The 25,065-nt window shown below is 49.3% G+C and overlaps 1 protein-coding gene across 1 annotated transcript; it reads left to right on the forward strand.

Moving 5' to 3' along the window:
* Window positions 1-19,904: 19,904 nt before the first annotated feature.
* LOC100836120 (LRR receptor-like serine/threonine-protein kinase GSO1) lies at window positions 19,905-24,671 on the forward strand. Its single transcript, XM_003563019.4, has 2 exons — window positions 19,905-23,959; window positions 24,042-24,671. Exons 1-2 carry the CDS (start codon window positions 20,521-20,523, stop codon window positions 24,395-24,397), a joined length of 3,795 nt encoding a protein of 1,264 aa, XP_003563067.1. The 5' UTR covers window positions 19,905-20,520; the 3' UTR covers window positions 24,398-24,671.
* The last annotated feature ends 394 nt before the right edge of the window (window positions 24,672-25,065 follow it).

Here is a 25,065-nt window from a genome sequence, read left to right on the forward strand (position 1 = left end):
AGAGGCCGATGCCGGAGGTGAAGGTGGAGCCGATCGACATCGACTCTGACAACTCCGACGAGGCCTACCTCGCCTACTTCAGCGACCTCGACGACTAGGCGGCCGTTTTTTTATTTTAGAATTATTAATGAAAAAACTTTATGTTTAATTAAATTTCACGTACTTCAGTTAAATTTCACGTACTTCATTTAAATTTCGCCGAATTTAGCTAAATTTTTCCGAAATTCAATTTTTGGGGGAGTCGGTGTTGGGGGGCACGGCTGGATCACGGCGGAACCCTAAAAAAAATTCCACCGTCGCACCCCCCCCCCACCACCAAACGGCTTAAAAAACGGCTGCATCGGACGCCAAATGGGGGGCGCGGCTGGAGATGCTCTAACAAAGTTTCCTTCACAATGTGTTTTTAGAAGAAAAGGGATAGGAGGTTACCCTAGCGCCCCGCAAGCCGCTCCTGCGACTCCTGGGGCGACACCCCCATCGCCGACCCTAGGTCCCTTCTTCTCCGCGCCTCTCTCTCCCTGCCGTTGTCGCCGGCGGCGGCAGGGCCTTCCAGCCGCCCCTCCATCTACTCCCCTCCCCCCATCCTCTCCCCTTGCATCTCCCTCTGGCTCGCGCGATGCAATTACGGCGGCGGACGCAAGCCCCCCGACGACGTGTCTCCGGCGGTGGTGGCTTGTCCTGCGGCTGCGCAGGCATGCGGTGGCTCGCGTGCGGCGGCGCTGGCGTGCGGTGGGGCGTGCGGATCTGCGGAGCCGTGATTCCGGCGGCGGTGGCCCAATCCGTGGCGGCACAGGCGCGAAGACGTGCAGCGCTGAGACACGCGGTGGGCTTGCTGCTCCCCGGTGAGCCTGTACGGCGAACGCCGCTGCTTGCAGGTGTTGCGGTGTTGGTTGGACAGTGCACTCTGCGGCAGGGCACTACGGTTCTTCGGCCGGCCGGCGGGCGTTTCTGTGTTGCTGCTGTGATGTTGCTTGCGCCCTAGGGGCTGCGGTGGATGGGGTGGCCTCGAGGGTGCTCGGCCACCAGTGTGTTGGGTGGTTCAGGAGGTGGCTTAGGAGGCGTGCTTGGTGCGTGTTGGCCAGCTTAGCGGGCCTCACGCGGGTGGCCGTCGCTTGAAGGAAGGCGGGCATTGGCGTGTGCCCTGTTGGGGTCATCGGTCCTGTGCAGCAGGTTTTGCGGCATGCTCGTTTGCATCCCTCTGGTGGCACCCTGTGGCTTGCAGCTGGCGCTTGTCGGGCTCTAGCACGGGGGGTTGTTGTGTGCACTGGTGCCTGACCGCAGATCAGGACGTCCTCGCTGTTGGTCTGGGTTTGCCGGTGCACAGGCCGGTTGGGCCACGTGCCAATGCATCATGAGGTTGGTACTGTGGCCGCCATGTGCGCCTTGATGCGCTGCGAGTGGTGGCCTCTGATGGCAGTGTGGCGGGCTATCTAGATTCTCGGACTAGTACAGTTGTCGGCGGTGCTAGGACTTGGCTGCTGTTTCTTTGCCAGGTTGTTGCGGTTGCATGAGTGTTGATCGTGGCGCTCTGGGCGAAAGCCTTGCACCAACAGGTGCCGGCGACGGCGACGCTCTCGGGCGTCGTTTTCTCCTTGGTGGCGTCGGCGTGGAGCTTTGATCCACCTCCGTGCCTTGTGTTCTATTTCTCCGGGTGAAAACCCAGATTTGGCTTGCTAGATCGGATGGCGGCAGCATCGTTGATGTCGCTCCCTTGTTGGAGGCGTTGTTTTTGGAGGGTAAACCCTTGGCCGGAGCGTGTTCCTGCGACATACGACTTGGCTTTAGTGGCCGGGTCTTGGGCACGCTAACACCGTGATAGTGTGTGACCTTCGGTGGTAAGGGTAGTGGCTAGCGGAGGATCCCGTGCCGCGGCATCTTGGTCTCGTGGTTGAACTCGATGGGTATCGACCGGTGGTGGTGGATGTTCGTTGCAACCAGCAGGGGAGTGGTAAGCTATGGTGGCGCAATGTTCGAGACGAGCGCGGCGATCGGCGGCCCGAGGCTTCTGCAGTTGACGAGACACTTCATGTGCTTGTCTTTGAGTTCTGCGAGGCCAGCGGGCCGTGGCGCCTTTTTCGTTATCTTGTACTTTTGTGTTTTTGACATTTAGGCCTGCGGTTGATTGGTGGCGTTGGTTGTAATGATATTTGTGACCGTTGGTCGTGTTCTTGTTTTGAGTGTTCGGTTGGGTTGGCCTGTTCTTGGCTTGTAAAAAAAATGCATCGAGACGCAAACTTTGCGTTTTCTCGGGATTTTTTTTTGTTTTTAGAAGTCTCTGAATCTCAGATCGTGCATGCGAACTCTCGAAAGGATCGAGATAACGTCCGTCGTTCGGACCTCACGAGCTGCGTTTGGAATAATCGACGCGAGTTTTCTCCACGGTGTTATTTCGAGATGATTTGCTGACAGATTTTCGGAGCGACCTACGAACCCCAGTGAGCCAGTAGTGACCAGTGTGAACGGGTATAAGAGAAATTAAAGGTGCGCACAGACACAGCGCATGAGGGTATGCATATCTGTCATCCATCTCATTCAATCCACAAGACTACAATTAAGCTGTCTGCCGTGGGCTGTCTGCGCCCACATCATCAGACCTCATGCTGTCGTCGTGTACAACAAGTACGTATGGCGGTAAAACACAACACAACCGATCAGCCGTACGTCCAACAACTCTCAGATCATCATCGCGGTGGACTGTTTCAGTTTCAGGGCAGAGAGAGAGAGGGAATCGAGGAAATAATGACTGGTTCACATGCGTGCATAGCAAATGGGTGAGTCAGTTTAACTGACCGAGCGCGTGCGTGCTGCGTACTGTCGATCCCGTGATCCATCAGCGCGATCGGGTCCGGGACGTACGGATGCGTCTCGTCACCTTCCGTCGGTGAGTCAAAAAGGCAAGATGAGCTGATGTCGATCTATCTGCTCACCAAGTCACATCGCGTAGGCCGGCTCGCGCGCCTCCTGCCTGCCTCCCCTCGCATTGCCTCCGGCGCCTGTCTGCTCGGTGAATAACGGTGATTGCTGCAAGACGTTTAATTTATGGGTGGTCTCGGCGAATCGGCGCGCGATCTGGTCTCGGTCATCGGCCGTTTCCGTTGGCCTCATCTCACGATCCCAAGTGTGCATGTGCATGTGACCCGATCACCTCCGGAGTCCGGATCGATGGACCACCTCCACACGCGCGGCGCCCTGCGCCCACCTCGTCATCACGCTACACAACCGGACGAGTCAGGGCAGAGGGCATTGACATTTGCCGCGGCCGCCACAACTTCCCCGGCCGCGTGCTTGCCTGGTGCGATCTACACGGGCGGAGAAGGAAGGAGTTCTCTTCTCCGTTTCCCCAAGGTAGCGGCTAGCTTAGCTAGGCTATTACGTATTTACGTAGAGTTACTACCCTGTTTCTGGCCAAGGCTGTCAAGTCAAGGATCGAATCGGACAGGAGATCTCAGGCTATACGTACCCTCCAACACACGGGGGATTGATCGATTGATTTCAGTGCGGCGTGATCGACTTGCGATGGCGCCGCCGGGGTCGATGTCCCGAAAGGGATAGCACGTTTTTTCTTCTTCTTTGAGATGAAGTGGGTCGCAATTGTAACTCCTAAGTTCCCTTGCCAGTTGCCACGACCCGCCCCGGAGGACACCCATAATTTCAGCGCTGATGACTCGAACTTAAAAAAAGAGAAAATTCCGTTTTCAACCTGTACTTGTAGACGATGTTCAAGATGAAACCCTGGCTTTTTAATCTCTGAAATCGGAACCCTGAGCTCGTTAATCCCGGTCAATTATGAACTTAAAGTTGTTTGGCATGCTAGGAAAAGGATGATGCCGGTCGGGATTTCTACTTTAAATCCTGATCTTTTATGCAAAGTCTGAATTGAACCCTAACATCTTAATTCTTGGATTTCCAATCCTAACCTTACAAATCCTGATTAATTAGGGCATTTATTCCTAGAAAATCCATTTGGTGGAGGACTGTCGGCACCTGGAGGAGCAGCGTCGCACGTAGGGCCCCGAGGGGTGGCGGCGGAGCTTTGGCAAGCCGGCGAATTTTTTGTGATTTTTTTTTTCTCCTAAACCTTATCGTGTCGGGTGTGTGGCGTGACCGCCACTGATGAGGCGCCCCATCAGTAACGGGTGGCCTGCCCGCCACTGATTTGCACCTCATCACTGGCATGCAGGTTGCGGTGGGTGAGACGCGCTACTGATGTCATTTTACGCCCGTTACTCATGATTCATTATGTAGTAGTGACATAGACTTAAATCACGAGAATTTGTAAACCTACTCATCAATCCCAGAACCATGTTAGCGAAAACGATCAACCAAATATGATTTCTAGGATTAAGGGTTTTAATTAACCGAGATTAGTAAGGTCGGGGTTCGAAATTCAAGTATTAGAAGGTTAAGGTCCAATTCAGACTTTGTCTACGAAGTCAGGGTTTAAAATAGACTTTTCTCTTACAAAAACGAGCCAGGGTTTCTGAGTAGGTGGTACTAGTACCAACGTAGTAGCAGTTGTACCAACGTTCCAGCGTGGCAGGGAGGTGGAAAGTGGGTTTGGCCACGTTGGCGCTGACTAGTGTGGGACCAACAGGTCATAAACTCCGTTAAGTGGCCAAACAGCCCGTTAGAAGATTAGACCAACAACCCGTAAAAAATGCAAAAATTCCGTCCAGCTAGTGTTTTGCGCAACAACGTCCCAAAAACCGGTGGAATGTGCAATTTACTCGAGTTCTCCTCTCTATTTCCTCAAGGCAGCGGCTAGCTACTCCCTTCGTTCTTAATTAATTGGCGCCGGTCTTTTTTCAAAGAAACCCATGTAAATTTCCGAAATGAACCTGCAATCCACATCTTCAATTAAACATGGATTGCGCGTTAATTTCGATAATCTACAGGGTTTTTTCGCAGAAGTTTCAATATAACGTGCGCTGGTTTATTTCGGAAATTTATCACGTTTTTAAAAAAAAAACGACGGAGAGAGTAGCTGCCTACGCTATATACCATACGTACAGTAGCAGAGCGGCAGGCAGAGTTACGTCAAGTCAAGGATCATACCCTCCAACACACGGGGGATTGATTGATTTCACTGCGCCGTGATCGATGGCGTCGCCGGGATCGATGTCCCGAAAGGGATAGTACTTTTTTCTTCTTTGAGATGAAGACGATTGCAAGTTTGCAACTAACAGGTTTCCTTGCCACGACCTGGCCGGGAGGAAACCCCATAATTTCAGCGCTTGCGTTGCATGTTTGACTCCAACGTAATAAAAACGAGCCAGGGTTTCTGAGTACGTCGTACTACTACGGTAGCAGCAGTTGTACCAATGCATGCCCGTGAACGCGAGTGGCTCACAGGCAGCGGCTACTTTACGAGTCAGTTTTGTTTTTTGAACTCTGTACGTACGAGTCAGTGGCATTTGTTACAGAGGTTGGCAGGTTGCTGGTTAAAAATCACGGACAGGATCATCTGCTAGTACTCATTTTACTTGTGCTGGGCTTACTGTTTGGTGGTTTTGATCGAACTGGAGGAGATGCATCGGCTGTGCGGTCATACTGTGAACAGTCTTGCACACAAGAACTCATGCGTGAAAACAGGCCACAACAATATAGCGTCTGCTGCAGCGGTACGTGCGACCACGTACATATAAGTGTGCAAATTTTCAGACTCTTGAGCAAATCTCCTAGAGTTTCTGTTGAAATTGCAACTTTTCAAACCATCAAGATCCTGATTGCATGTCTCTGAGACGATGTTAAAATAAGGGGTATGGTGGTGGTTTGGGGTGAGGCAGAAGATGACGACGACGATGAAGACTTTTGAGCACGGCAATGGTCCATGAAACTGATCTTGTCCCTCAAAGCCATGTATTTAAGGTGCATCAGTGTCTTATTAGGGCGACTTTTCGAGGTCACAGGATGATAATGAGACGAGTCACCTGCCCCATACCATATCCCCTCTGCTGTCTTTGTCTCTTGCTGCGCACTTCATGGCTGCATGCATGCAACGAGCCGACGCTGCATTTCTTTCTGTGGCGTCGTCCCATCTGATGGTTCTTCAATGCTATAGAAATGCTTGTGTTGCAGTGCGTACATATATATCTAATCCGTAACTTCGCTGACACCCACATTATCAGGAGAGTATAGAAATATTGCTTGTGTTGCAGTGTGTACAAATCAAATCTAATCAGATGCTGCAGAATACTACAGGTGTCCAGGTTGAATTCTTGGCTACATAAGCCAGTGCAAAGGACAAGATCCAGCGAAAAAGTGCATTTCCATGTGTGTTTCGTCTGTAGTTTTGCCGTCGGTTCTCAAATCAAATCGGACTTCCCCTCGTGAACATATATAGGTGTGCGCCTTCAGCTGCCAAACCTAAGCATTATCACACTGGTCAACTCATTGTTGCTGCTGGCAGTTGGCACGCTTCCGTTTATGCTTTCAAAGGTGACAAGACAAGTGTATAACAATCTGACAAACAAAATTGTGAAAAAAGTGTAATTTTATTGAGAGCGTGGATTTGTACATCAGAAGAAAAAATGGCATCGAAAACGTGAGAAGAAATATGTTCGGTAGTTTTCAGACACAACTTCTTTGACTGACTTTCCATGGTTTATTCCTCTGCAAGAATTTGAAGGTGGTATTATCTGCAGAACACGGAGTGCAGCTTCCGTTCATACTGATGGATGCAATGTGATCGTGGCACCTGAATCATTCGGCGATAAGTTGAGAACTCATTTGATGGATCCGCTGTCGATGTTGTGAACGGGGTGTGAACGGGAATTTTGGTTTTCACCGCGTGAAAGTTAGTGCAGCAAAAAACAAACTCTAACCGGGCAAACCAGAAGAGATTCCATTTGTTCAACTGCGAAATCTTAAAGTGAGATAGCATTGGCGTTACCCGACTCATCTCTGAATCCGGCAGTTCATACATGCGAAGTGCCAATTATAAGTTTCTTTCATTTGTAAGACCGGACACGATTAGGCTTCATTTTGACTTTGTTCTCCCCATCTGAATCATGCAAAAGAAAATGATGTTGCCACTTCTGTTCTGTATCGTACATACCTTGCACCCTTTTTGTTGAGTGCACACTTGACGTTCCTTTTCCATCTGACCAAGAACGGGATATACATGAAGATTTCGTTCTTGGAGAACTCTGTCGATTATTCATCGTTTACGTTAATGAAGACTCGTCCCTATCGAATTCTTCCGTGGAAGATTATTTGAGATGGAATCTGTTCACAACCAATAATGAATGCAGATTCTTTAGGATGTCAGCATGAATTGCTTGTTGTATGTACGTGGCACTGTATTTGGCACCTGCAAATACGAATTCTTCAGAAGTCACCAAGGGTGTCGTTGTTCAGTATCCCCTTGTCGATCCAGCGTGACATGCTTGTTGGATCACGTAGCTAGGCAAGTTACGATTTAGGCTCTTCTTTCTCCATCGTGCACAGGGTAGCAATTAAAAGGAGCCACATCAGAGGAATCGATTTTCGATGATTATCATATATACTCCCTCCAATTCAAATTAAGTGACGTGGATTTCTATAAGAGTGTACACAATTCCACGTCACTTATTTTAGGAGGGAGAGAGCACATAAATTTTTGTGCAGTCAAAGGAAAACACATACTCCGGTATATAAAACTTGTTCGATGTGACGATCATTCAGAGAAGAGTCCAAGGCACATCCGCACATGGTAACCTTTATGTACTGTTTCTCTTCACTTTTTGTCGCCTGAACGCAACAGCTTAAATAGTGCAAAAAGTTGTAGAATCAGGGGTATATTTCTTATTAATTTGTTAAGTCATGCGCTGGATCTAGTTAAGAGCCTCCATGATTTGCAGCATTGCAATGTCATGACCACTTGAAATTTGCACCAATTTTTGTTCGATTATCATGGAAACAAATGAATATGTCAGATACATTTGAGTCAATGAATAGGTGTAAAGAAATCCTGCAGTAAAATTTGTACTCCGTATACAACTTCAATCTTGCAAAACAAACAACTCTCCTACGGAATCAAATCCTCCAAAATTGAAAACCTTTGAATCAAAAAGTCCTTAAGGCATCATAATTCCTGAGACCTTTTTGTTAGATCTGGCATTGTTCCAAGAGTCCCTAGATCGATGCACCAAACTCTGCTCATAATTCTATTATCCAGCAATGTGCAGTCGCTGTTGTACAGTACCACCAAAGCGTGGACACATGCGCACACACGCTTCTTCTCTAACTGTAGCCATCCATATGAAAAGGAAACATTGAGTCATGGACACTTCTGAATCCCCATAAATACCCAGAACACACAGTGTAATTTAAGCGTGATTCCTCGTCTTATAATTCAGAGAAGCAATATCCGTACGCACAGAGAAAGTGCAGAAAAATATTGCCATATCGACGCTAATTTTGTTTTCACAGGGGAACAAATTAACGTCCTTGCAGAACGAGAGACGGACGGATCCTGGAATCCTGATGGCGCAGTTAGCACGTCGCCATCAAGGCCATGCAACGACACACAGATGATCCAAAATTGCAAAGCATGCATGCACCCAGTGTCCCAGCTGTGTAAGTAAACACGGTCAAATCACAACAGTAGATTCCTGTGGATCCTAGCTTCCTGACCATGAGAAGCTTGGGCGTAAAACCGTGGTTGGTTTCAGGAGGGGAGGTGATGGCCTGTCGGGCACGTTTTGGAGTGAAAAGAAATCACCTGATAGATACCCTACCGATTCTTAATTATGAGCTTATCAGCTGAGGTTGGGGGCTGGGGCTAGGTAGCGGTAGCAGTTAGGCTCGGTTAGCCCGCGGGTTGGTGCCTAGTCGTAGCACACGCATGGGCCTAATTCATGCGCATTGTTATCCGTGGATCAGACCGAGCTCACGCATCTTTCGGTTGCCAATCAAGTTAGTAACAACGAAATCACAAATGCATAGGAAACATTTATTCTGGGACTGCATACTTTTTCTTTCCGAGTGAAAAGGGATTATATTAAGAAACTAGACCATTACAATCTTGGAGGCGCTCCAGAACCCGGCCAAACCATCGTGCAAAACTCAGGACGAGCCTGATTCGCAAGAATATGACTAACACGATTTTTTAATCTATCCCCTTTCACGAAAGACACATGCCTACCACAAACAGCCAGCAGCCTAATCCCGGCAACAATACTGGCAAAGCAAGATCTATCAGCGACACTACTAGAACCAGCTGTGGCAACAACAAGGCAGTCAGACTCCACAACGACAAGAAGTTGAGACCACTCTAGCGCATCGCCAGACCTTCCATACACGACACAGCTCAACCTCCATCGGTTCAGAGCAATAATAAAGGACACGGCATGAGGTAAAAATAGCAGTACCGTTCTCACCACGAAGGACCATACCTGCACCCGCAACTCGGGAATCCTGGTGAAACGACCCATCAATATTCAGCTTGACCCATCTAGACAGGGGTTTCACCCATTGCTTCAGGATCACCGGCCCTTTCGGCGCCCGAGGGATATGAGCAGTGAGGTCAAGAACCCGCTGCTTCCCTTTCATAATTCATTAAGTTAGCAACAATTTGTTGTAGCCTCGTTTTTACAAGTAAAACATACCAATACTAACCTGTTTCTAAACACGAAGTATAAGATGTTCTACTTTTGTTACTCCCTCCGTTTCATAATTCTTGTTTCAAATTTGCAAAAAAAAGATGTACCTATTCCTAAAAAGTGTCTAGATACATGTAATATTTCGACAAGATTTATGAAACGGAGGGAGTATAAGAGATAAAGTCAAATTTTGACTCAGAAAAAATTTACTAGAGCATTTTATATTTCAAAATGAAAAGAGGAACAGCATTCGGTCAACTTCGAAAACGGAAGCTGCAGTCATGATTTTAGCTCAGATGACGTTTGAGTTGACCGACACCTAAAACATTCAAGAAAATAAAATCAAAATGTCAAACGGACTTTTACATACGCGACTTTACACAAAAATGGGAAGTCATGCAACTTTTGTCACAGAGCTCAAAGTGTTACAGGTGACAACTAACCAGTCCAACGGCTACGTCCATGCACGTATCGTACGGGCACGTACCTTTTCTTTCCTGCAATCCATTTTGCCTCTAGAAAGCTACATATATACATACACATAGTAGTATATAATTTTTGTTCGTGTCGGGTTGACCTAGTATGTCCCAAAAGTGCTTCATCCACATTCAGGGTGCTATATTCATACATACGCATCCCAATTGTAGTTGTGGTGTCCTCCGTGATGGATTTTTTTTTGTGATGTTAGGTTTGACTAAAGTGTCAAGCAGTGCATCACATCAAAGCTGTGTATTAAAGCAAGGTATCATCAACGAGGCAATTAGTTAGGATGCACTTTTGGAATGGAACAAGTTATAGGCACATAAAAGCAGAAGATCGAACAGAGCAGATGCTACTAGCTCAATTATTAGCAAGTACACATAGCACTATGGTCTAGATGGATATTATAGCAAGGGAGAGAAGCAAGAGGATTAGCTTACCAAACTACAAAAAATGGTGGAGGACATCAAATTTGGGGAAAATGTTGAGTGGTAAACCAATCTCCGCCACCCAATCGGTCGATATGGAGCTAAATCCGCCGTGAGAGATAATGGAAATAATGGAAGAGTGTGGGCAGGTACTGAGGTACACAAGCACTATTTCTTCGGAGCAAATTGAATAACATCATTCTGGTCAATGGACAAGTGACTTTTTTTTAAGACCCGTCAATGGACTAGTGGCTGGGGAGTAATTGGCAAAATTAACAAACTAGAAGGAAATCAATATTTGACACAGTTCTAGTAACGTATGGAGCTTCACGAATTTGTTCCTTGTATCCCCTAACTCTACCCTGTGATTACTTGCGTGACTATATGCATGTGTAATCATCTTCTGCTTGAGAGACCTTGTGCTTCGTAAAGTTGAAGATTTAGATTACAATGTGCAAATCCAAGAAGCCTTGAAAAAACATATTGTGCGTTGAGTTTGTGTGATCATTTTCAATTAATTGGGACACGAAACGAACAAATATGATCATCCTGATTAATCAACGAGTACACGGATCATATAGGACTTTGCTTTGACACGTTGCAGTCGTACAAAGACTTTGTCACAAAACAACAAATCACCTAGGTATAGCTAGTTGGGTTGCTGTCCATGCATGTCACCCCCGCAATTCCCATCCATCCAAACTTCCAATTTTTGGTAAGAGGTCGACATAGCTAAGAGAGGATCAGAGGACACAATCGCATTTTTTTTCTTCAAAAATGGAAGCTTTTATTGATTTCAAAGTTATATCGAGCGATACAACCAAAGAGTATCACACCCCCGACCTCTGCGCCGAAGCACACACAGCCACACGAGTACGGAACAAAACTCAATTATTACAATGAAAGAAAAATAAAAACTCTAAGCGGGCCCAATCCGTAAACTAGACCGCCACCTATAGTGGTTAAAAAAGTCCCTGACCATTTGTTCCAAACTGTTGCACGCCATCAAAGCCAGCTGGTGATCCATAGGCTTGAGGAGAGTAGACCAAGTACGGAGCCAATGAGTGCACGAATATAAGACCTGCATAGGAGTTAAGTTCTTTCTATTAAAAACAATATCATTTCTGCATAGCCAAATTGCCCAACATAAAACAGCAGCCCCAACCATTAGGAGCGCTCTCAATCTTTTATGAACCCCTCGTAACCAGGACCCAAACATGTGAGTAGCATCACGAGGGGGAAAAAGATTGGATGCTATTTGGACCATTGACCGCACAGAGCGAGAGACACGACAACGGAAAAAAAGATGTGCAATAGTCTCATCTTCAAGACAAAAAAACGCATTTTGAACTGCCCTTCCAATTCCGCTTTAACAGGTTGTCTTTAGTTAAAGTGACCCCCGCAGTAAGAACCAAAGGAAAATTTTAATCTTGAGAGGAACTTTTAGTTTCCACAAGTTGTTGCTGTCAATCGGAACATCAAAATGAACCAAAGCCTGGTACATGGATTTGACCAAAAACACGCCACTAGCATGGAGATTCCATCAAAACTCGTCATGCCCAGGGGATAGGTTCACATTAATAAGGCGACCCCCGAACCCAGCACTAGTTTAGAGAAAATAATGGCTAAAAACATTTTGGAAATCTTTCCTTCAGGTCAGCCAAAAGAACAAAGTGGAGAGAAGATATGAAAACAAAAACAAAATTTACTTCCGCAAAGGGATCAATGACGTTTTCCGGTGGAAACAATTTTTTTCTGTATCTTTATGTGAGGAATTTCTGTTTATATTGTTATGCAACCAAGTCTATTTGGCCTAACCCAAACCCTTCTACATTGACCCCACGATAAGTCTATTTGGCCCAAACCCAAAATTTTGTAAATCATTTTTTGCCAACCATCGACTAGCCACATACTTGGTTAAGAATTTGTTAGCCAAAAATTGATGAATTTTGCGAAGAAAAATGTAGGATGGTTGGCGAGATTTCTTTAGCAATCAAATTTTTTGCTCTCAACTAGATTTGGGCACAGGCAAGCGGGCCCGGGCCTGAGTATACTGCCCGAAAGCCCAGAATGTATTAAATTAAATATTTTTAATGGAAAATAGGTATAAAAAGTCATTTATTGGTTTCAAAAATAATTATGTTAATGCTAGAAAGACATTTTTTTTGGGCTTGAGGTCTTCCCGTTGGGTTTTATGAAGCCCGCCGACAACCAGATAAACATCAGTTGGGTTTTATGAAGCCCGCTAACAACCAAATAAACATCAGAATAGTATGAATTGTCAAAATTTTGGTATGACAAATTTGACAAGAACCGTAGTGCATCTCTATAATCTCCTTAAGAACCCTTTGCGGCCTCACATTTTACATGGCGCTGAGTGTCGCCTCTATCCTCCAGGACGTTGCTACATGGCTTAAGCGCATGAGCATGGTAGCGCTAGCTTTCTTCGTCTGCCAGGTCCTCCACTTCTGATGCCCTACACCTCTTTACTTTTGTGTTCTGAGAAACACTCGATTTGATAGCCTTATCTACGTTGTATTTGTTTTGTTTATTCGTTTTGCATTATTTACTTCGCTACAAAATACGAAAAGAACAATAACATTCATTTTTCTTCATTTTCCATCGTAAGTGGAAGCCCTCTCGGGACGGAAATACGCCATGCGGTCTAAAAATATGCCATGTGCAAGCTAAATATCAATCCCAAGTGAGCCTTGATTCATCGCACCTTCTTGCCAGTTTTTACTATTTCAGATATGCTTGGAACAAATGAACTTTTTCAAAGTACTGATGCAGATGAACTAGTATTCTCTAGAAAAATCAGGTGAAATCCCTGATACTTGATCTATTGCATCAGTGAGCTCTTAATCAAAGCATGAGACTCCTCCCAGGAAAAAAAATAAACCTCCACGAGACGTCCAGTCGTATGTTTAGGTGAGCAGCGAAGGGAATATTTAACAGCAAGGGGTGCTTAACATATGATAACAGCTGGGGAATAATCGGTGTTACGTGCACTTCTAATCTCCTGGATCAAGCTGGGTCGATCCAAATTTCCAATACCTGCCTCCGTGACAAGCTACCCAAAATGATGGGTCTTAGACCTCTGTTAGGAAGTGACGTCGGGTGGATCCATGCAGGAAAATGGGTTGGCAATCAGATGCCCATGAAAAAGAGCGGCTTGCTAAGCAATTGAGGCATGGTTATGTGCAAAATGCTTAGATCGAGATCGGGCTCTATAGTGCGGAATGAGGTAAAGCATTTTGCTGTTTTTATCGTGCTTCAACATTTTTCCATGCTATTTGACCTCCGATCGTCGATTTGAAGGCTACCACCCACCCGTTGGTTGTTTTTGACGCAGCCGACCGACGTGAAAAAGGGAGGTGCACGGGACGGCCGGGCGCCGGGCCGGCTCGATCGGGACCATGGCGTCAGCGACGGGTCGGGACCTGACAATATTCTTGCTGCACCGGACCACGTTTTGACCGCCTGCCACGCTTTGCCCCCACGGCCACCTTGCGACCCGCGCACGTCGTGTCACCTTTTTTTTAATGTTATTTATCCCCGCTGTCCATTGGGCCCGACTAAGGTACAGTTTCCCGGACCGTGACGTGAACACCGCCGCTTCCCGCTTGGGTCCAGACTTCACACGCGTGTATGTTCCTGCATCAACTGTTCCGTGCGTGCAGAATAGACCGACCGGCCGATTGTCGAAGGTTTTTGTATGGAGAACATCGTTTCTTCGTACCAACAGTATACAACATCTTTACAACCTTTTTCTTCCAGGATCCCACCGTATTATAAAATTAATGCAGCACCTTCAAACTCGGTCACGCGACAATCTCTATTTATTATAAAAAAATACCGGGAAAAATCATAAGGAGATAGGAGTATGAAAATAGCATACACAACAACTCAAAAACACATTACCGTCATGGAACAACCATTTACAAAACATCATATTCATGAAACACAAACTCATGTGTACATAACAAATAACATACACTCTTGCAGCATGTCGACACAAGCTAGGCAACATAAAAAAAAAGGTTTAGTGGCCTCTGTCTATCAACACCGAAGGCACCCACTTGAGCTCAGTAGGTGAATCCGACTCGCTGTGACAGGATCCGACGATCCTGGATCCATTCCACACAATATCAATTTCTTTTGGAGCTCAGTAGCACGAGCTTGATCTCCACCCCTTGGCTATCCATGGTCCTCGGGAGGGAGGGCGCTCGAGGAGCTAGAGGCGTTGGATCAGAAGAGGAATCCCTCGGGAAGAAAAGGAAAGAGGGTAGGCGCTCAAAGGGGAGGGGTATAGCAGGCCAAGATGTTGCCGAGGAGAGTTGATGAACGATGCGTTGATGGCATTGAAATGATATTCCATTGGTTATTTTGGTCAATCATGTAGGATCATTTTCTGTAGAAAAATGTAATACAACAGTGTTATGCCATTAAACACCATGGCATTGAAATGATATTACATTGTTGAAATCCCTTTTTATTAGTGAAAATTATCAAAAACAATTTTGAAAAAATAGAACCCCGGTATATTTGCACTATCCAATATTGAAAACCTAGTGTTTTTGCCTAACCCAGTATTAAAACTTGGGTCCGCCACTGTTCCATCGCACACAGAATAAACATAGGAAACTTTTCAAGAAGTTGGAGCCGACAAATGTTTTCTTTATAAAACATAGCAAAATTAAACCGTAAGAAAAAGATATAATTTGCAATCATATAATTCTAAGAACTAGCATGAAAAAAAAACTTAGGATTTAAATCTCCTACTCCCTTCGTCCTCCTTTACTAGGCGTTTTAATTGAACGACACAGTCCATCAATACCAAGCGTAAATGGCTTTTTGGGCTGGAAATACCGGTGTTACCCTTATTTTGACGATCGAACATGGAGCACGTACGCGACACACGAGAGGTGGGACGCGGATGAACCAATCAACGCTATATTCTTCTCAACCGATTGGGCATGAAAATCCGTAAATTAAAAGCATGTACTCCCTCCGGTTCGGTTTGCACGGCGTAACTTGAGGTTGTTTGCGATCTAGGCAGAAACTGATTCGTCGTTAATTACTCCCGTACGAGAAAATCCTTTGTTGGGCCCATTAAAGCCTGCGCCTAATTAACCTTAATTCGGCCCATTAAACGAGCAGTTTCCGCGCATGCATTGGTGGAGACCGAAACAACCGTATCGATGAAATCTTCCTCTTCTCCCGTACGAGAAAATCCTTCCTGGTTTACGTCAAAACTTTTCCTGCCGCTCCTGCGATTCTCCCCGTCAATCTTTCGCTCCAAAACTACCATCCAAAACCCAAAAATTTGGCTTGAAAAGCTCCCGCGATTCTGCCAGTCCCAAAATCCAAAATTTTCGCTGGAAAATTCTCGCGGCAATTCTCCTCTTTTTGTAGGCATGGAGATCGGCGGAGGAACACACCCGCGACGTCCTACCTCCTCCCTCTCGATTCCATGGCGCCGCCGGATGGAGAAGAAGATCGCCGGCCTCGTCCTCTTGGCCTGCGAGGGCTTTCACGGGTAGCCTTCCAACCAAGATCTCTGGCCACCGGAGTACTTCCACCCCTTGGTCTTGTTGGACGCGGCGCCCTGCCCTCCTTCTCCATCGGCACGGCCGGAAACGAGCGGATGGCCTACCAACCAAGATCGCTGGCCACCGGAGGTCTTCCTCGCCTTGGTCTTGCTGGCCGCGGCGCCCTGCCCTACTTCTCCATCGGCACAGCTAGAAGCGAGTGGGTGGCCTTCCAACCCAGATCGGCGGCCACCGGAGGTCTTCCTCCCCTTGGTCTTGCTGGCCGCGGCGCCCTGCCCTCCTTCTCCATCGGCACGTCTGGAAGCGAGTGGGTTGTGCCGCCATCCGTATTGCCGCAGCGGCGCGGCGGCCTGTCACACCCGGCGTGCCCTCCGGCACCAAATGAGGCCGGTTCGTCGAACTGGGCTACGGCCGTCCGGGGCGGGACGGATAGTGGCGGGTCAGCTTTTGTGGGCTTCTGTCTCGGAGATGGCGGTATCTCCTTCGGCGGCGAGTCCATGGCCTTCAACAATTCCAGCGGCTCCAGTGGCATAGGGACAGGAGGTAGATCATCTAGCGAGAGGAGTACTTCTTGCGTTAGTTGATCATGCACAGGAGAGCACTTGAGTACTTCTTGCGTTAGATGATTTACTTTTTTTGTTGGATTGCAGATCATGCACAGGAGAGCAATGGTGAGATCCATGGTGGTAACACCACAGGTGAGCGTTGGAGTCTTACTACAACTTCTGAAAATTCCAGTGTATATTTTGGTGAGATCATATTCTTGTTTGCTATTTCAATCAAAGGTATTGGTGGCAACGTTATTGGAGAGAGCATTGGCTATAGAGGCAGGGGATACAACCCCAATTTCGATCACGCGGACGAGTACCCTCCTAGCCAGGAGCATGTACAGATCCAACAACCACAAATCGATTTGAGTAAGCACACCTTGACCATATTTTGGTTTGAGTAGTATTCATGTAATTTGTTTTGTACTTTTCTAATTTATTTTCAATGCATTTAGATGTTGAGGCTAACAAGAACCGAAGAAGGCACTACAATACCAATGACAAGCGTCATATATATGCAATGCTTTTGGAGCGCAATGGCACACACGCTAGATTGAAGCATGGAGTTTCAAGTGCGGTTGCAGCAGCAGCTGACTGTGCTAGGAGGGTAGTGCAAAGGATATGGAAGGAGGCTAAAGAAGGTGGTGGCATTACTTCCGTGAAGAACAATCGGAAGATGAAATCAGGAAGAAAGAAGATTAAGTTGAACATAGAGGCGTTGGAGGCTATCCCATCGGGTGAGAGAACAACACTGGAACAAGTTGCTGGACATTTGAACATGTCAAAAACCACTGTTTGGTGAAGGTGCGTTGTTCTATATGATACTTACATATATTCGCTATGATATTGTTCTATACGAACTATTATCTATGACAGTATTGCATAAAACATTCTCTATTATATTATGTAGGTTGAAGGAGAAAGAAATTTGACGAATAACAAGCGATTTGAAGCCTTCGTTGACGGAAGCAAACCAGAAGGCACGTGTGGATTATTGCCTAAGGCATCTTGAGCCATGTACCTTAGAGGATGATCCCACCTTCAAGGCTGATATGAATATGGTTCATATCGATGAGAAGTGGTTCTACCATACGCGGAAGAACCAGAAGATGTATTTGAGTTATAGAGAGAAAGCACCACAACGTGAATGTAAGCATAAAAGTCACATTCAGAAGATCATGTTCTTGTCGGCAATGGCAAGGCCAAGGTATGATGCGGAAGGCAATTGTGTGTTCGATGGTAAGATCGGGGTTTGGGCTTATGTTGATTGGGTTCAAGCTCAGAAGACGAGTCATAATAGGTTTGTTCTTTTTCATGTCAATAGTTTTAGTGAACTCTTTTCCATATTCATTTTTATTTACTATTTGTGTTTCTGCTTGGGAGTGTATGCATAGGTTAAGGGGGGCATGGGAGCTGAAGCCATCCAGATCTGTTGACAGGGCCAAAAGTCAGGAGTACTTAGTAAAATATGTACTCCCGGCTATTAAGGAAAAGTGGCCTGAGAGGGATAGGTGGAACACCATCTACGTACAAGGACAATGCTAAAACTCATATTGTGCCGAATGATCCTATTTTTTTTGAAGGAAGCAGCAAGGGGTGGTTGGGACATTAGGATGGTATTTCAGCCACCTAATTCACCCGAAACAAACATATTAGATCTTGGATGGTTTGCGTCCATTCAAGCAATGTTCCATAGGAAGATGCCAAAGACCCTCCCTGAGATTGTCCAAAAGGTATTGTAAACTTTTTCTCACTAATTTTTGTCCAGCTAGCTAATTTGTGATGTATTGATTTGATTACTTGTCTAATAGGTTCAGGAATCCCTTGTCCAGTATCCCCATCAAAAGCTCAATAGGATCTGGTTGAGTCACTAAGCGTGCATGAGGGAGATAATCAAGCACAAGGGCTCTATCCACTTCGCTTTGCCTCATATGAAGAAAGAAGCACCAGAGAGACAAGGTCTTCTTCTAGTTCGTTTGACGATCGACAAAGAATATGTTGAGGCTGCAATTGAGTATTTGAACTCAACTTGAATTGTAACCATGTATTCTAAGGACTCGTATCGAACTGATATTCGATTATGTTATTCTGTTTTTATGTTTGAGCGTTTGATTTACTGTTATGATTATGAATATCCTCTTATACTCTCCGTCATCTTCCTGTCGCGAGGCTGCCGCGGCAGAAATCCTTCCTAGGTGGGCCATGCGCAGGGGGCATTCCATCCAAAAAGCAAACGCACACAATGCCTAGGTACATGTGAAAAAACTAAGACGCCTCCTGAATGCGGGGAGTAAAATTCCTTCGAGAATACTTTGAAACAAAGAGGTCCATAGAGAACATGCACATAGAAAGGTCTAAAGTATATATGTTCAGAAACTTTTTAATCCCTCCGACTCATATTACTTGTCTCAAATTTGCTCAAATATCAATGTATCTATGTTTAAAAAACGTGTAGGTACATGCAATATTTCGACTAGTAATATGGGTCGGAGGGAGCAGTAACAATGCACAGAATGAATTCAGTCACGCTTGATCTACTACACTAGAGTACACAGAAAAACATTTCACGTATTTTAAGGAGAATTCAAACATTTTACGTGTGCTGATTCGGCATCCGTGTGCCTGTCGTCTGTTTCCATAAAAATTTCAAGCTAGTGTTTGTGCCAGATGTGCGCCTACAGTGGGCAAGAAAATTCTTCCGTGCTCTGGGCCACGCGGGCCATGGACGCAGGCTGCAGACGTTTGCTAGTACTTGGCTCGCCCGGGCGTGCACAGTGCCGGGCCAGGCGGCCAGGCGGGGGCGCAGCTGGGCAGCGCAACCAAGATGGTGGTTCCTCCTGTCCTGCTACGCGAGCTTGCACGGCCTGACGGCCATCGCATCGCGTCTGCATGCGTCAGCCTTCTGAATCTTCGGACGGTGCCAGAGAGACATATAGAGTGCGCGAACTGAAATATCCTGCCGCTCCAACGAAAAGGCAGCCAACGGACTGCACAGTTCGGATGTAAAAAGTAACCTTTTGGTAGATTCTGTCACTTTTTACGAAAAGAAACGACATCGGTCCGGAGTTGGCACTTTTTTACAGTCCCACATCGTAATATCCATCTATAGTTGCAATTTTTCAATTTGAGAGATGCTAGTGTAGGCCTGACTCGATCGGCATGAGCGTGCAGGAGCAGGACTGCAGGCACGCACGTAGCTAAGCTAGCCTGCTTGCAGTAGTTCCATCGGCTGCACGTCAACCTTAACCATCCCATTGAAGCCCCGACACCAACAAAACCTCTCGATGGACCGGAGCAAGGCGTTCCATCAAAATCAAATCCCGAAAGCCAAACCAAAGGTCGTCACTCCGCTTTCGTGCCAAGCCAAAAGCCATGGCGGATCCCGAACCCATCGCCCATAAAAGGGACGCCAACCACTCTCTTTCTACGAACTCCATCCATCCCCCTCCTTCTTCCCTTGGCGGCCCCAATCTACTCCTCTACTCTACTCACTCCTCCGTCTCCGGTCCCCAACTGCCGAATCCCATCCCCCATCTCTCTCTCTCTCTCTCGCTCCCGGAGCAAAAACAAAAACAAATTTCAGTTGAGCAAGCTGAGCTCCTCCATTGTCAATTCTCCGGGCGAGCGAGCGAGCTAGCGCACCAACAACTCCTTCCAGAGCCAGAGGTCGGCGCCATTCAATTCAACGCCATTGCACTGACTGACACGGCCGACACCTCATTTAACTCCCCCCCTTCTTCTTCCTCCGCTTCCCGACGCAGAGGCCGCGCGGGAACCCGTGCGCCCATGCACACACACATCCACACCCCCCGCTCCCTCATACGCGATGAAACGCGGCTCCTCTGCTTTTACTACGCTTCCCGACTCCCGAGAAGCTGACACCTACTAGCTCGTAGCAGAAGCGCCGAGAGAGGGTCCCGGAGTAATGGCGCGCGCGGCTCCGCGGTTCTCCTCGGTGATGCCGGCCGCGTGGCTGCTGCTGGTGGTTCTAGTTTCCTGCACGGCGGCGGCCGCCGGCGATGACGGCGACGTGCTGTTGGATGTGAAGGCCGCGTTCTCGCAGGACCCCGAGGGTGTCCTGGATGGCTGGTCCGCGGACGCCGCCGGCTCCCTGGGATTCTGCTCCTGGTCCGGCGTGACGTGCGACGCGGCGGGGCTCAGGGTGTCCGGCCTGAACCTCTCCGGCGCGGGCCTAGCCGGGCCGGTGCCCAGCGCGCTTTCGCGGCTCGACGCGCTCCAGACGATCGACCTGTCCTCGAACCGGCTCACGGGCTCCATCCCGCCGGCGCTGGGGCGTCTGGGAAGAAGCCTCGAGGTCCTGATGCTCTACTCCAACGACCTCGCCAGCGAGATCCCCGCCTCGATCGGCAGGCTCGCGGCGCTCCAGGTGCTCCGCCTCGGCGACAACCCGCGCCTTTCGGGCCCCATCCCGGACTCGCTCGGGGAACTCTCCAACCTCACCGTGCTGGGCCTCGCGTCCTGCAACCTCACCGGCGCGATCCCGAGGCGCCTCTTCGCGCGGCTGTCGGGGCTCACGGCGCTCAACCTGCAGGAGAACTCGCTCTCCGGGCCGATCCCGGCCGGCATCGGCGCCATCGCCGGGCTCCAGGTGATCTCTCTCGCCAACAACAATCTCACGGGCGTCATACCGCCGGAGCTCGGGAGCCTGGCCGAGCTCCAGAAGCTCAACCTGGGGAATAACACGCTTGAGGGCCCCATACCGCCGGAGCTCGGCGCGCTCGGGGAGCTCCTGTACCTCAACCTCATGAACAACAGCCTCACGGGACGCATCCCGCGGACGCTCGGCGCGCTCTCGCGCGTGCGCACGCTGGACCTTTCCTGGAACATGCTCACCGGAGGGATCCCCGCCGAGCTCGGCCGGCTCACGGAGCTCAACTTCCTCGTGCTCTCCAACAACAACTTGACCGGCCGCATCCCGGGCGAGCTTTGTGGAGACGAAGAAGCAGAGTCCATGATGAGCCTTGAGCACCTGATGCTCTCGACCAACAACCTCACGGGGGAGATACCGGGCACGCTGTCGCGGTGCCGTGCGCTCACGCAGCTCGATTTGGCCAACAACAGCCTCTCCGGGAACATCCCGCCCGCGCTCGGCGAGCTCGGGAACCTCACGGACCTGCTGCTCAACAACAACAGCCTCTCGGGCGAGCTGCCGCCGGAGCTCTTCAACCTCACCGAGCTCGGCACTCTCGCATTGTACCACAACGAGCTCACGGGCCGGCTGCCGGGCTCCATCGGCAACCTCAGGAGCCTCCGCATTCTCTACGCGTACGAGAACCAGTTCACGGGCGAGATACCGGAGTCCATCGGAGAGTGCTCGACGCTGCAGATGATGGACTTCTTCGGGAACCAGCTGAACGGGAGCATACCGGCGTCCATTGGGAACTTGTCCAGGCTCACGTTCCTTCACCTCCGGCAGAACGAGCTGTCCGGGGAAATTCCCCCGGAGCTCGGCGACTGCCGTCGGCTCGAAGTCCTTGACTTGGCCGACAACGCTCTGTCCGGGGAAATCCCGGGCACGTTCGACAAGCTCCAGTCGCTGGAGCAGTTCATGCTGTACAACAACTCGCTGTCGGGCGCCATCCCGGACGGCATGTTCGAGTGCCGGAACATCACCCGTGTCAACATCGCGCACAACCGGCTCTCCGGCAGCCTCGTGCCGCTCTGCGGCTCCGCGAGGCTGCTGTCGTTCGACGCCACCAACAACTCGTTCCAGGGCGGCATCCCGGCGCAGCTCGGCCGGTCGGCTTCGCTGCAGCGGGTGCGGCTCGGGAGCAACGCGCTCTCCGGGCCGATCCCGCCGTCGCTCGGCCGCATCGCGGCCCTGACTCTGCTCGACGTGTCCTGCAACGCGCTCACGGGCGGCATTCCGGACGCGCTCTCGCGGTGCGCGCAGCTCAGCCACGTCGTCCTTAACAACAACCGGCTGTCTGGCCCCGTGCCGGCATGGCTCGGCACGCTGCCGCAGCTCGGCGAGCTGACGCTCTCCACCAACGAGTTCTCCGGCGCGATGCCCGTGGAGCTAAGCAACTGCTCCAAGCTACTGAAGCTCTCGCTCGATGGCAACCTGATCAATGGAACAGTGCCGCATGAAATCGGCAGGTTGGCTTCCCTCAACGTGCTGAACCTCGCGCGGAACCAGCTCTCCGGCCCGATTCCAGCCACCGTCGCGAGGCTCGGCAACCTGTACGAGCTGAATTTGTCGCAGAATCACCTGTCGGGCCGGATCCCACCTGACATGGGCAAGCTGCAGGAGTTGCAGAGCCTGCTGGATTTGAGCAGCAACGATCTCATCGGCAAAATCCCTGCATCACTTGGGTCTCTGTCCAAGCTGGAGGATTTGAACCTTTCGCACAATGCTCTGGTTGGCACAGTGCCGTCGCAGCTCGCAGGAATGAGCAGCTTGGTGCAGCTGGACCTTTCGAGCAATCAGCTGGAAGGGAGGCTAGGCGATGAGTTCTCCCGGTGGCCCGAGGATGCCTTCTCCGACAATGCAGCGCTCTGCGGCAACCATTTAAGAGGCTGCGGCGACGGTGTGCGACGTGGCCGGTCTGCGCTGCACTCGGCGTCGATCGCTCTGGTGTCAACGGCGGTCACGCTGACTGTTGTTCTCCTGGTGATCGTGCTCGTGCTGATGGCGCGGCGCCGCGGGCGGATGTCCGGGGAAGTGAACTGCACGGGGTTCTCGTCAAGCCTGGGCAACACAAACCGGCAGCTCGTGATCAAGGGCTCGGCGCGGCGGGAGTTCCGGTGGGAGGCGATCATGGAGGCCACGGCCAACCTAAGCGACCAGTTCGCCATCGGCTCCGGGGGCTCCGGGACAGTGTACAGGGCGGAGCTGTCAACGGGCGAGACGGTGGCCGTGAAGAGGATCGCGAGCATGGACAGCGACATGCTTCTGCACGACAAGAGCTTCGCGAGGGAGATCAAGATCCTGGGCCGGGTCAGGCACCGGCACCTGGTGAAGCTCCTCGGGTTCCTCGCCCACGGTGCCGACCGTGGCGGCAGCATGCTCATCTACGAGTATATGGAGAACGGGAGCCTGTACGACTGGCTGCACGGCGGCGGCGGCGAAGGAGGCAAGAAGAAGCGTGCGCTGAGCTGGGACGCCCGGCTCAAGGTCGCGGCGGGGCTGGTGCAGGGCGTGGAGTACCTCCACCACGACTGCGTGCCCCGGGTGGTGCACCGGGACATCAAGTCCAGCAACTTGCTCCTCGACGCCGACATGGAGGCGCACCTCGGCGACTTCGGCCTCGCCAAGGCCGTCGCCGAGAACCGCCAGGGCGCCAAGGAGTGCACCGAGTCGGCATCCTTCTTCGCCGGATCATACGGGTACATGGCCCCAGGTAAGTTCCACCACCTGAAATTCTACGATACAAATTCAGACATTGCGCTGACCATTTTACATGTCACACGGCTTCTGTGCAGAGTGTGCTTACAGCTTGAAGGCGACGGAGAAGAGCGACGTGTACAGTACTGGCATCGTGCTCATGGAGCTCGTCACCGGGCTCCTGCCGACCGACAAGACCTTCGGCGGCGACGTGGACATGGTGAGGTGGGTGCAGTCCCGGGTGGAGGCGCCGTCGCAGGCCAGAGACCAGGTGTTCGACCCGGCGCTCAAGCCGCTGGCGCCGCGAGAGGAGTCGTCCATGGCGGAGGCCCTTGAGGTGGCCCTCCGGTGCACGAGGCCGGCGCCGGGGGAGAGGCCCACGGCGCGGCAGATCTCTGATCTGCTGCTTCACATTTCGATGGATTACTATCGAACCGGCGAGCACAAGCGCTAGGATCGCAACGTGTCCTAGGTGCTTTGAAATCTACGCGTTTCTTGTTTCAGCTAATTTGGTCTCTCTTTCTTGCGTGGAATTGGTAGGTAACGAAAGTTGTGGTTTTTTTAGGGCAAGTCTGTGCACTGAAATCAAGCAAAGAATGTCCTTCAATTGGTTTCTTTAGCTGTCGATTTTTACTGGGTTAGAGATTGTTTGTACACGCATCTGGAGATTTCAAAGAAATAAAAAAACTGAAAAATAAAAATGTCAATGATGATTGAGATTTTTGCAATGAGATTCTACTATAGATACAGCACTGAAGTCTTCATAGATTGAAAGAATAGTTTTATGAGACTTCTAGAGCGCATGTGACTAAAGCACTATGTAAAATTCAGTCACCTTTTATGTCCCACCACTAAAGTGCAATTGCACCAGAAATAGATACAATTGCAGAAAATAAAAAAAATCTAGAAATTGCACAAATTGAGTGCGACTCGAACAACAAATACAAAAAAAAATGTGACTAAAACTTTATGATATGATTGAAACTTCACAAAAGTGGCAGAAACACTGCTGACAAAAAAGACTAAAACTTTAAAAAAAAATCAGATACTTGCGCCTTAGCAATTCCATGGTTCTATTCCTAGCTGATAATGGGAATGCTTGTCGATTACAATTTACAAGTC

This window comes from Brachypodium distachyon, chromosome 1, assembly GCF_000005505.3.
Source record: "Brachypodium distachyon strain Bd21 chromosome 1, Brachypodium_distachyon_v3.0, whole genome shotgun sequence".
NCBI lineage: Eukaryota > Viridiplantae > Streptophyta > Magnoliopsida > Poales > Poaceae > Brachypodium > Brachypodium distachyon.

What these genes read in the sequence shown, in the direction of transcription:
- LOC100836120 (XM_003563019.4), top strand. Translation starts at nt 20,521, where the DNA reads ATGGCGCGCGCGGCTCCGCGGTTCTCCTCGGTGATGCCGGCCGCGTGG. An exon ending in ATACGGGTACATGGCCCCAG is followed by an intron (nt 23,960 to 24,041) that starts GTAAGTTCCACC and finishes GCTTCTGTGCAG; the next exon opens with AGTGTGCTTACAGCTTGAAG.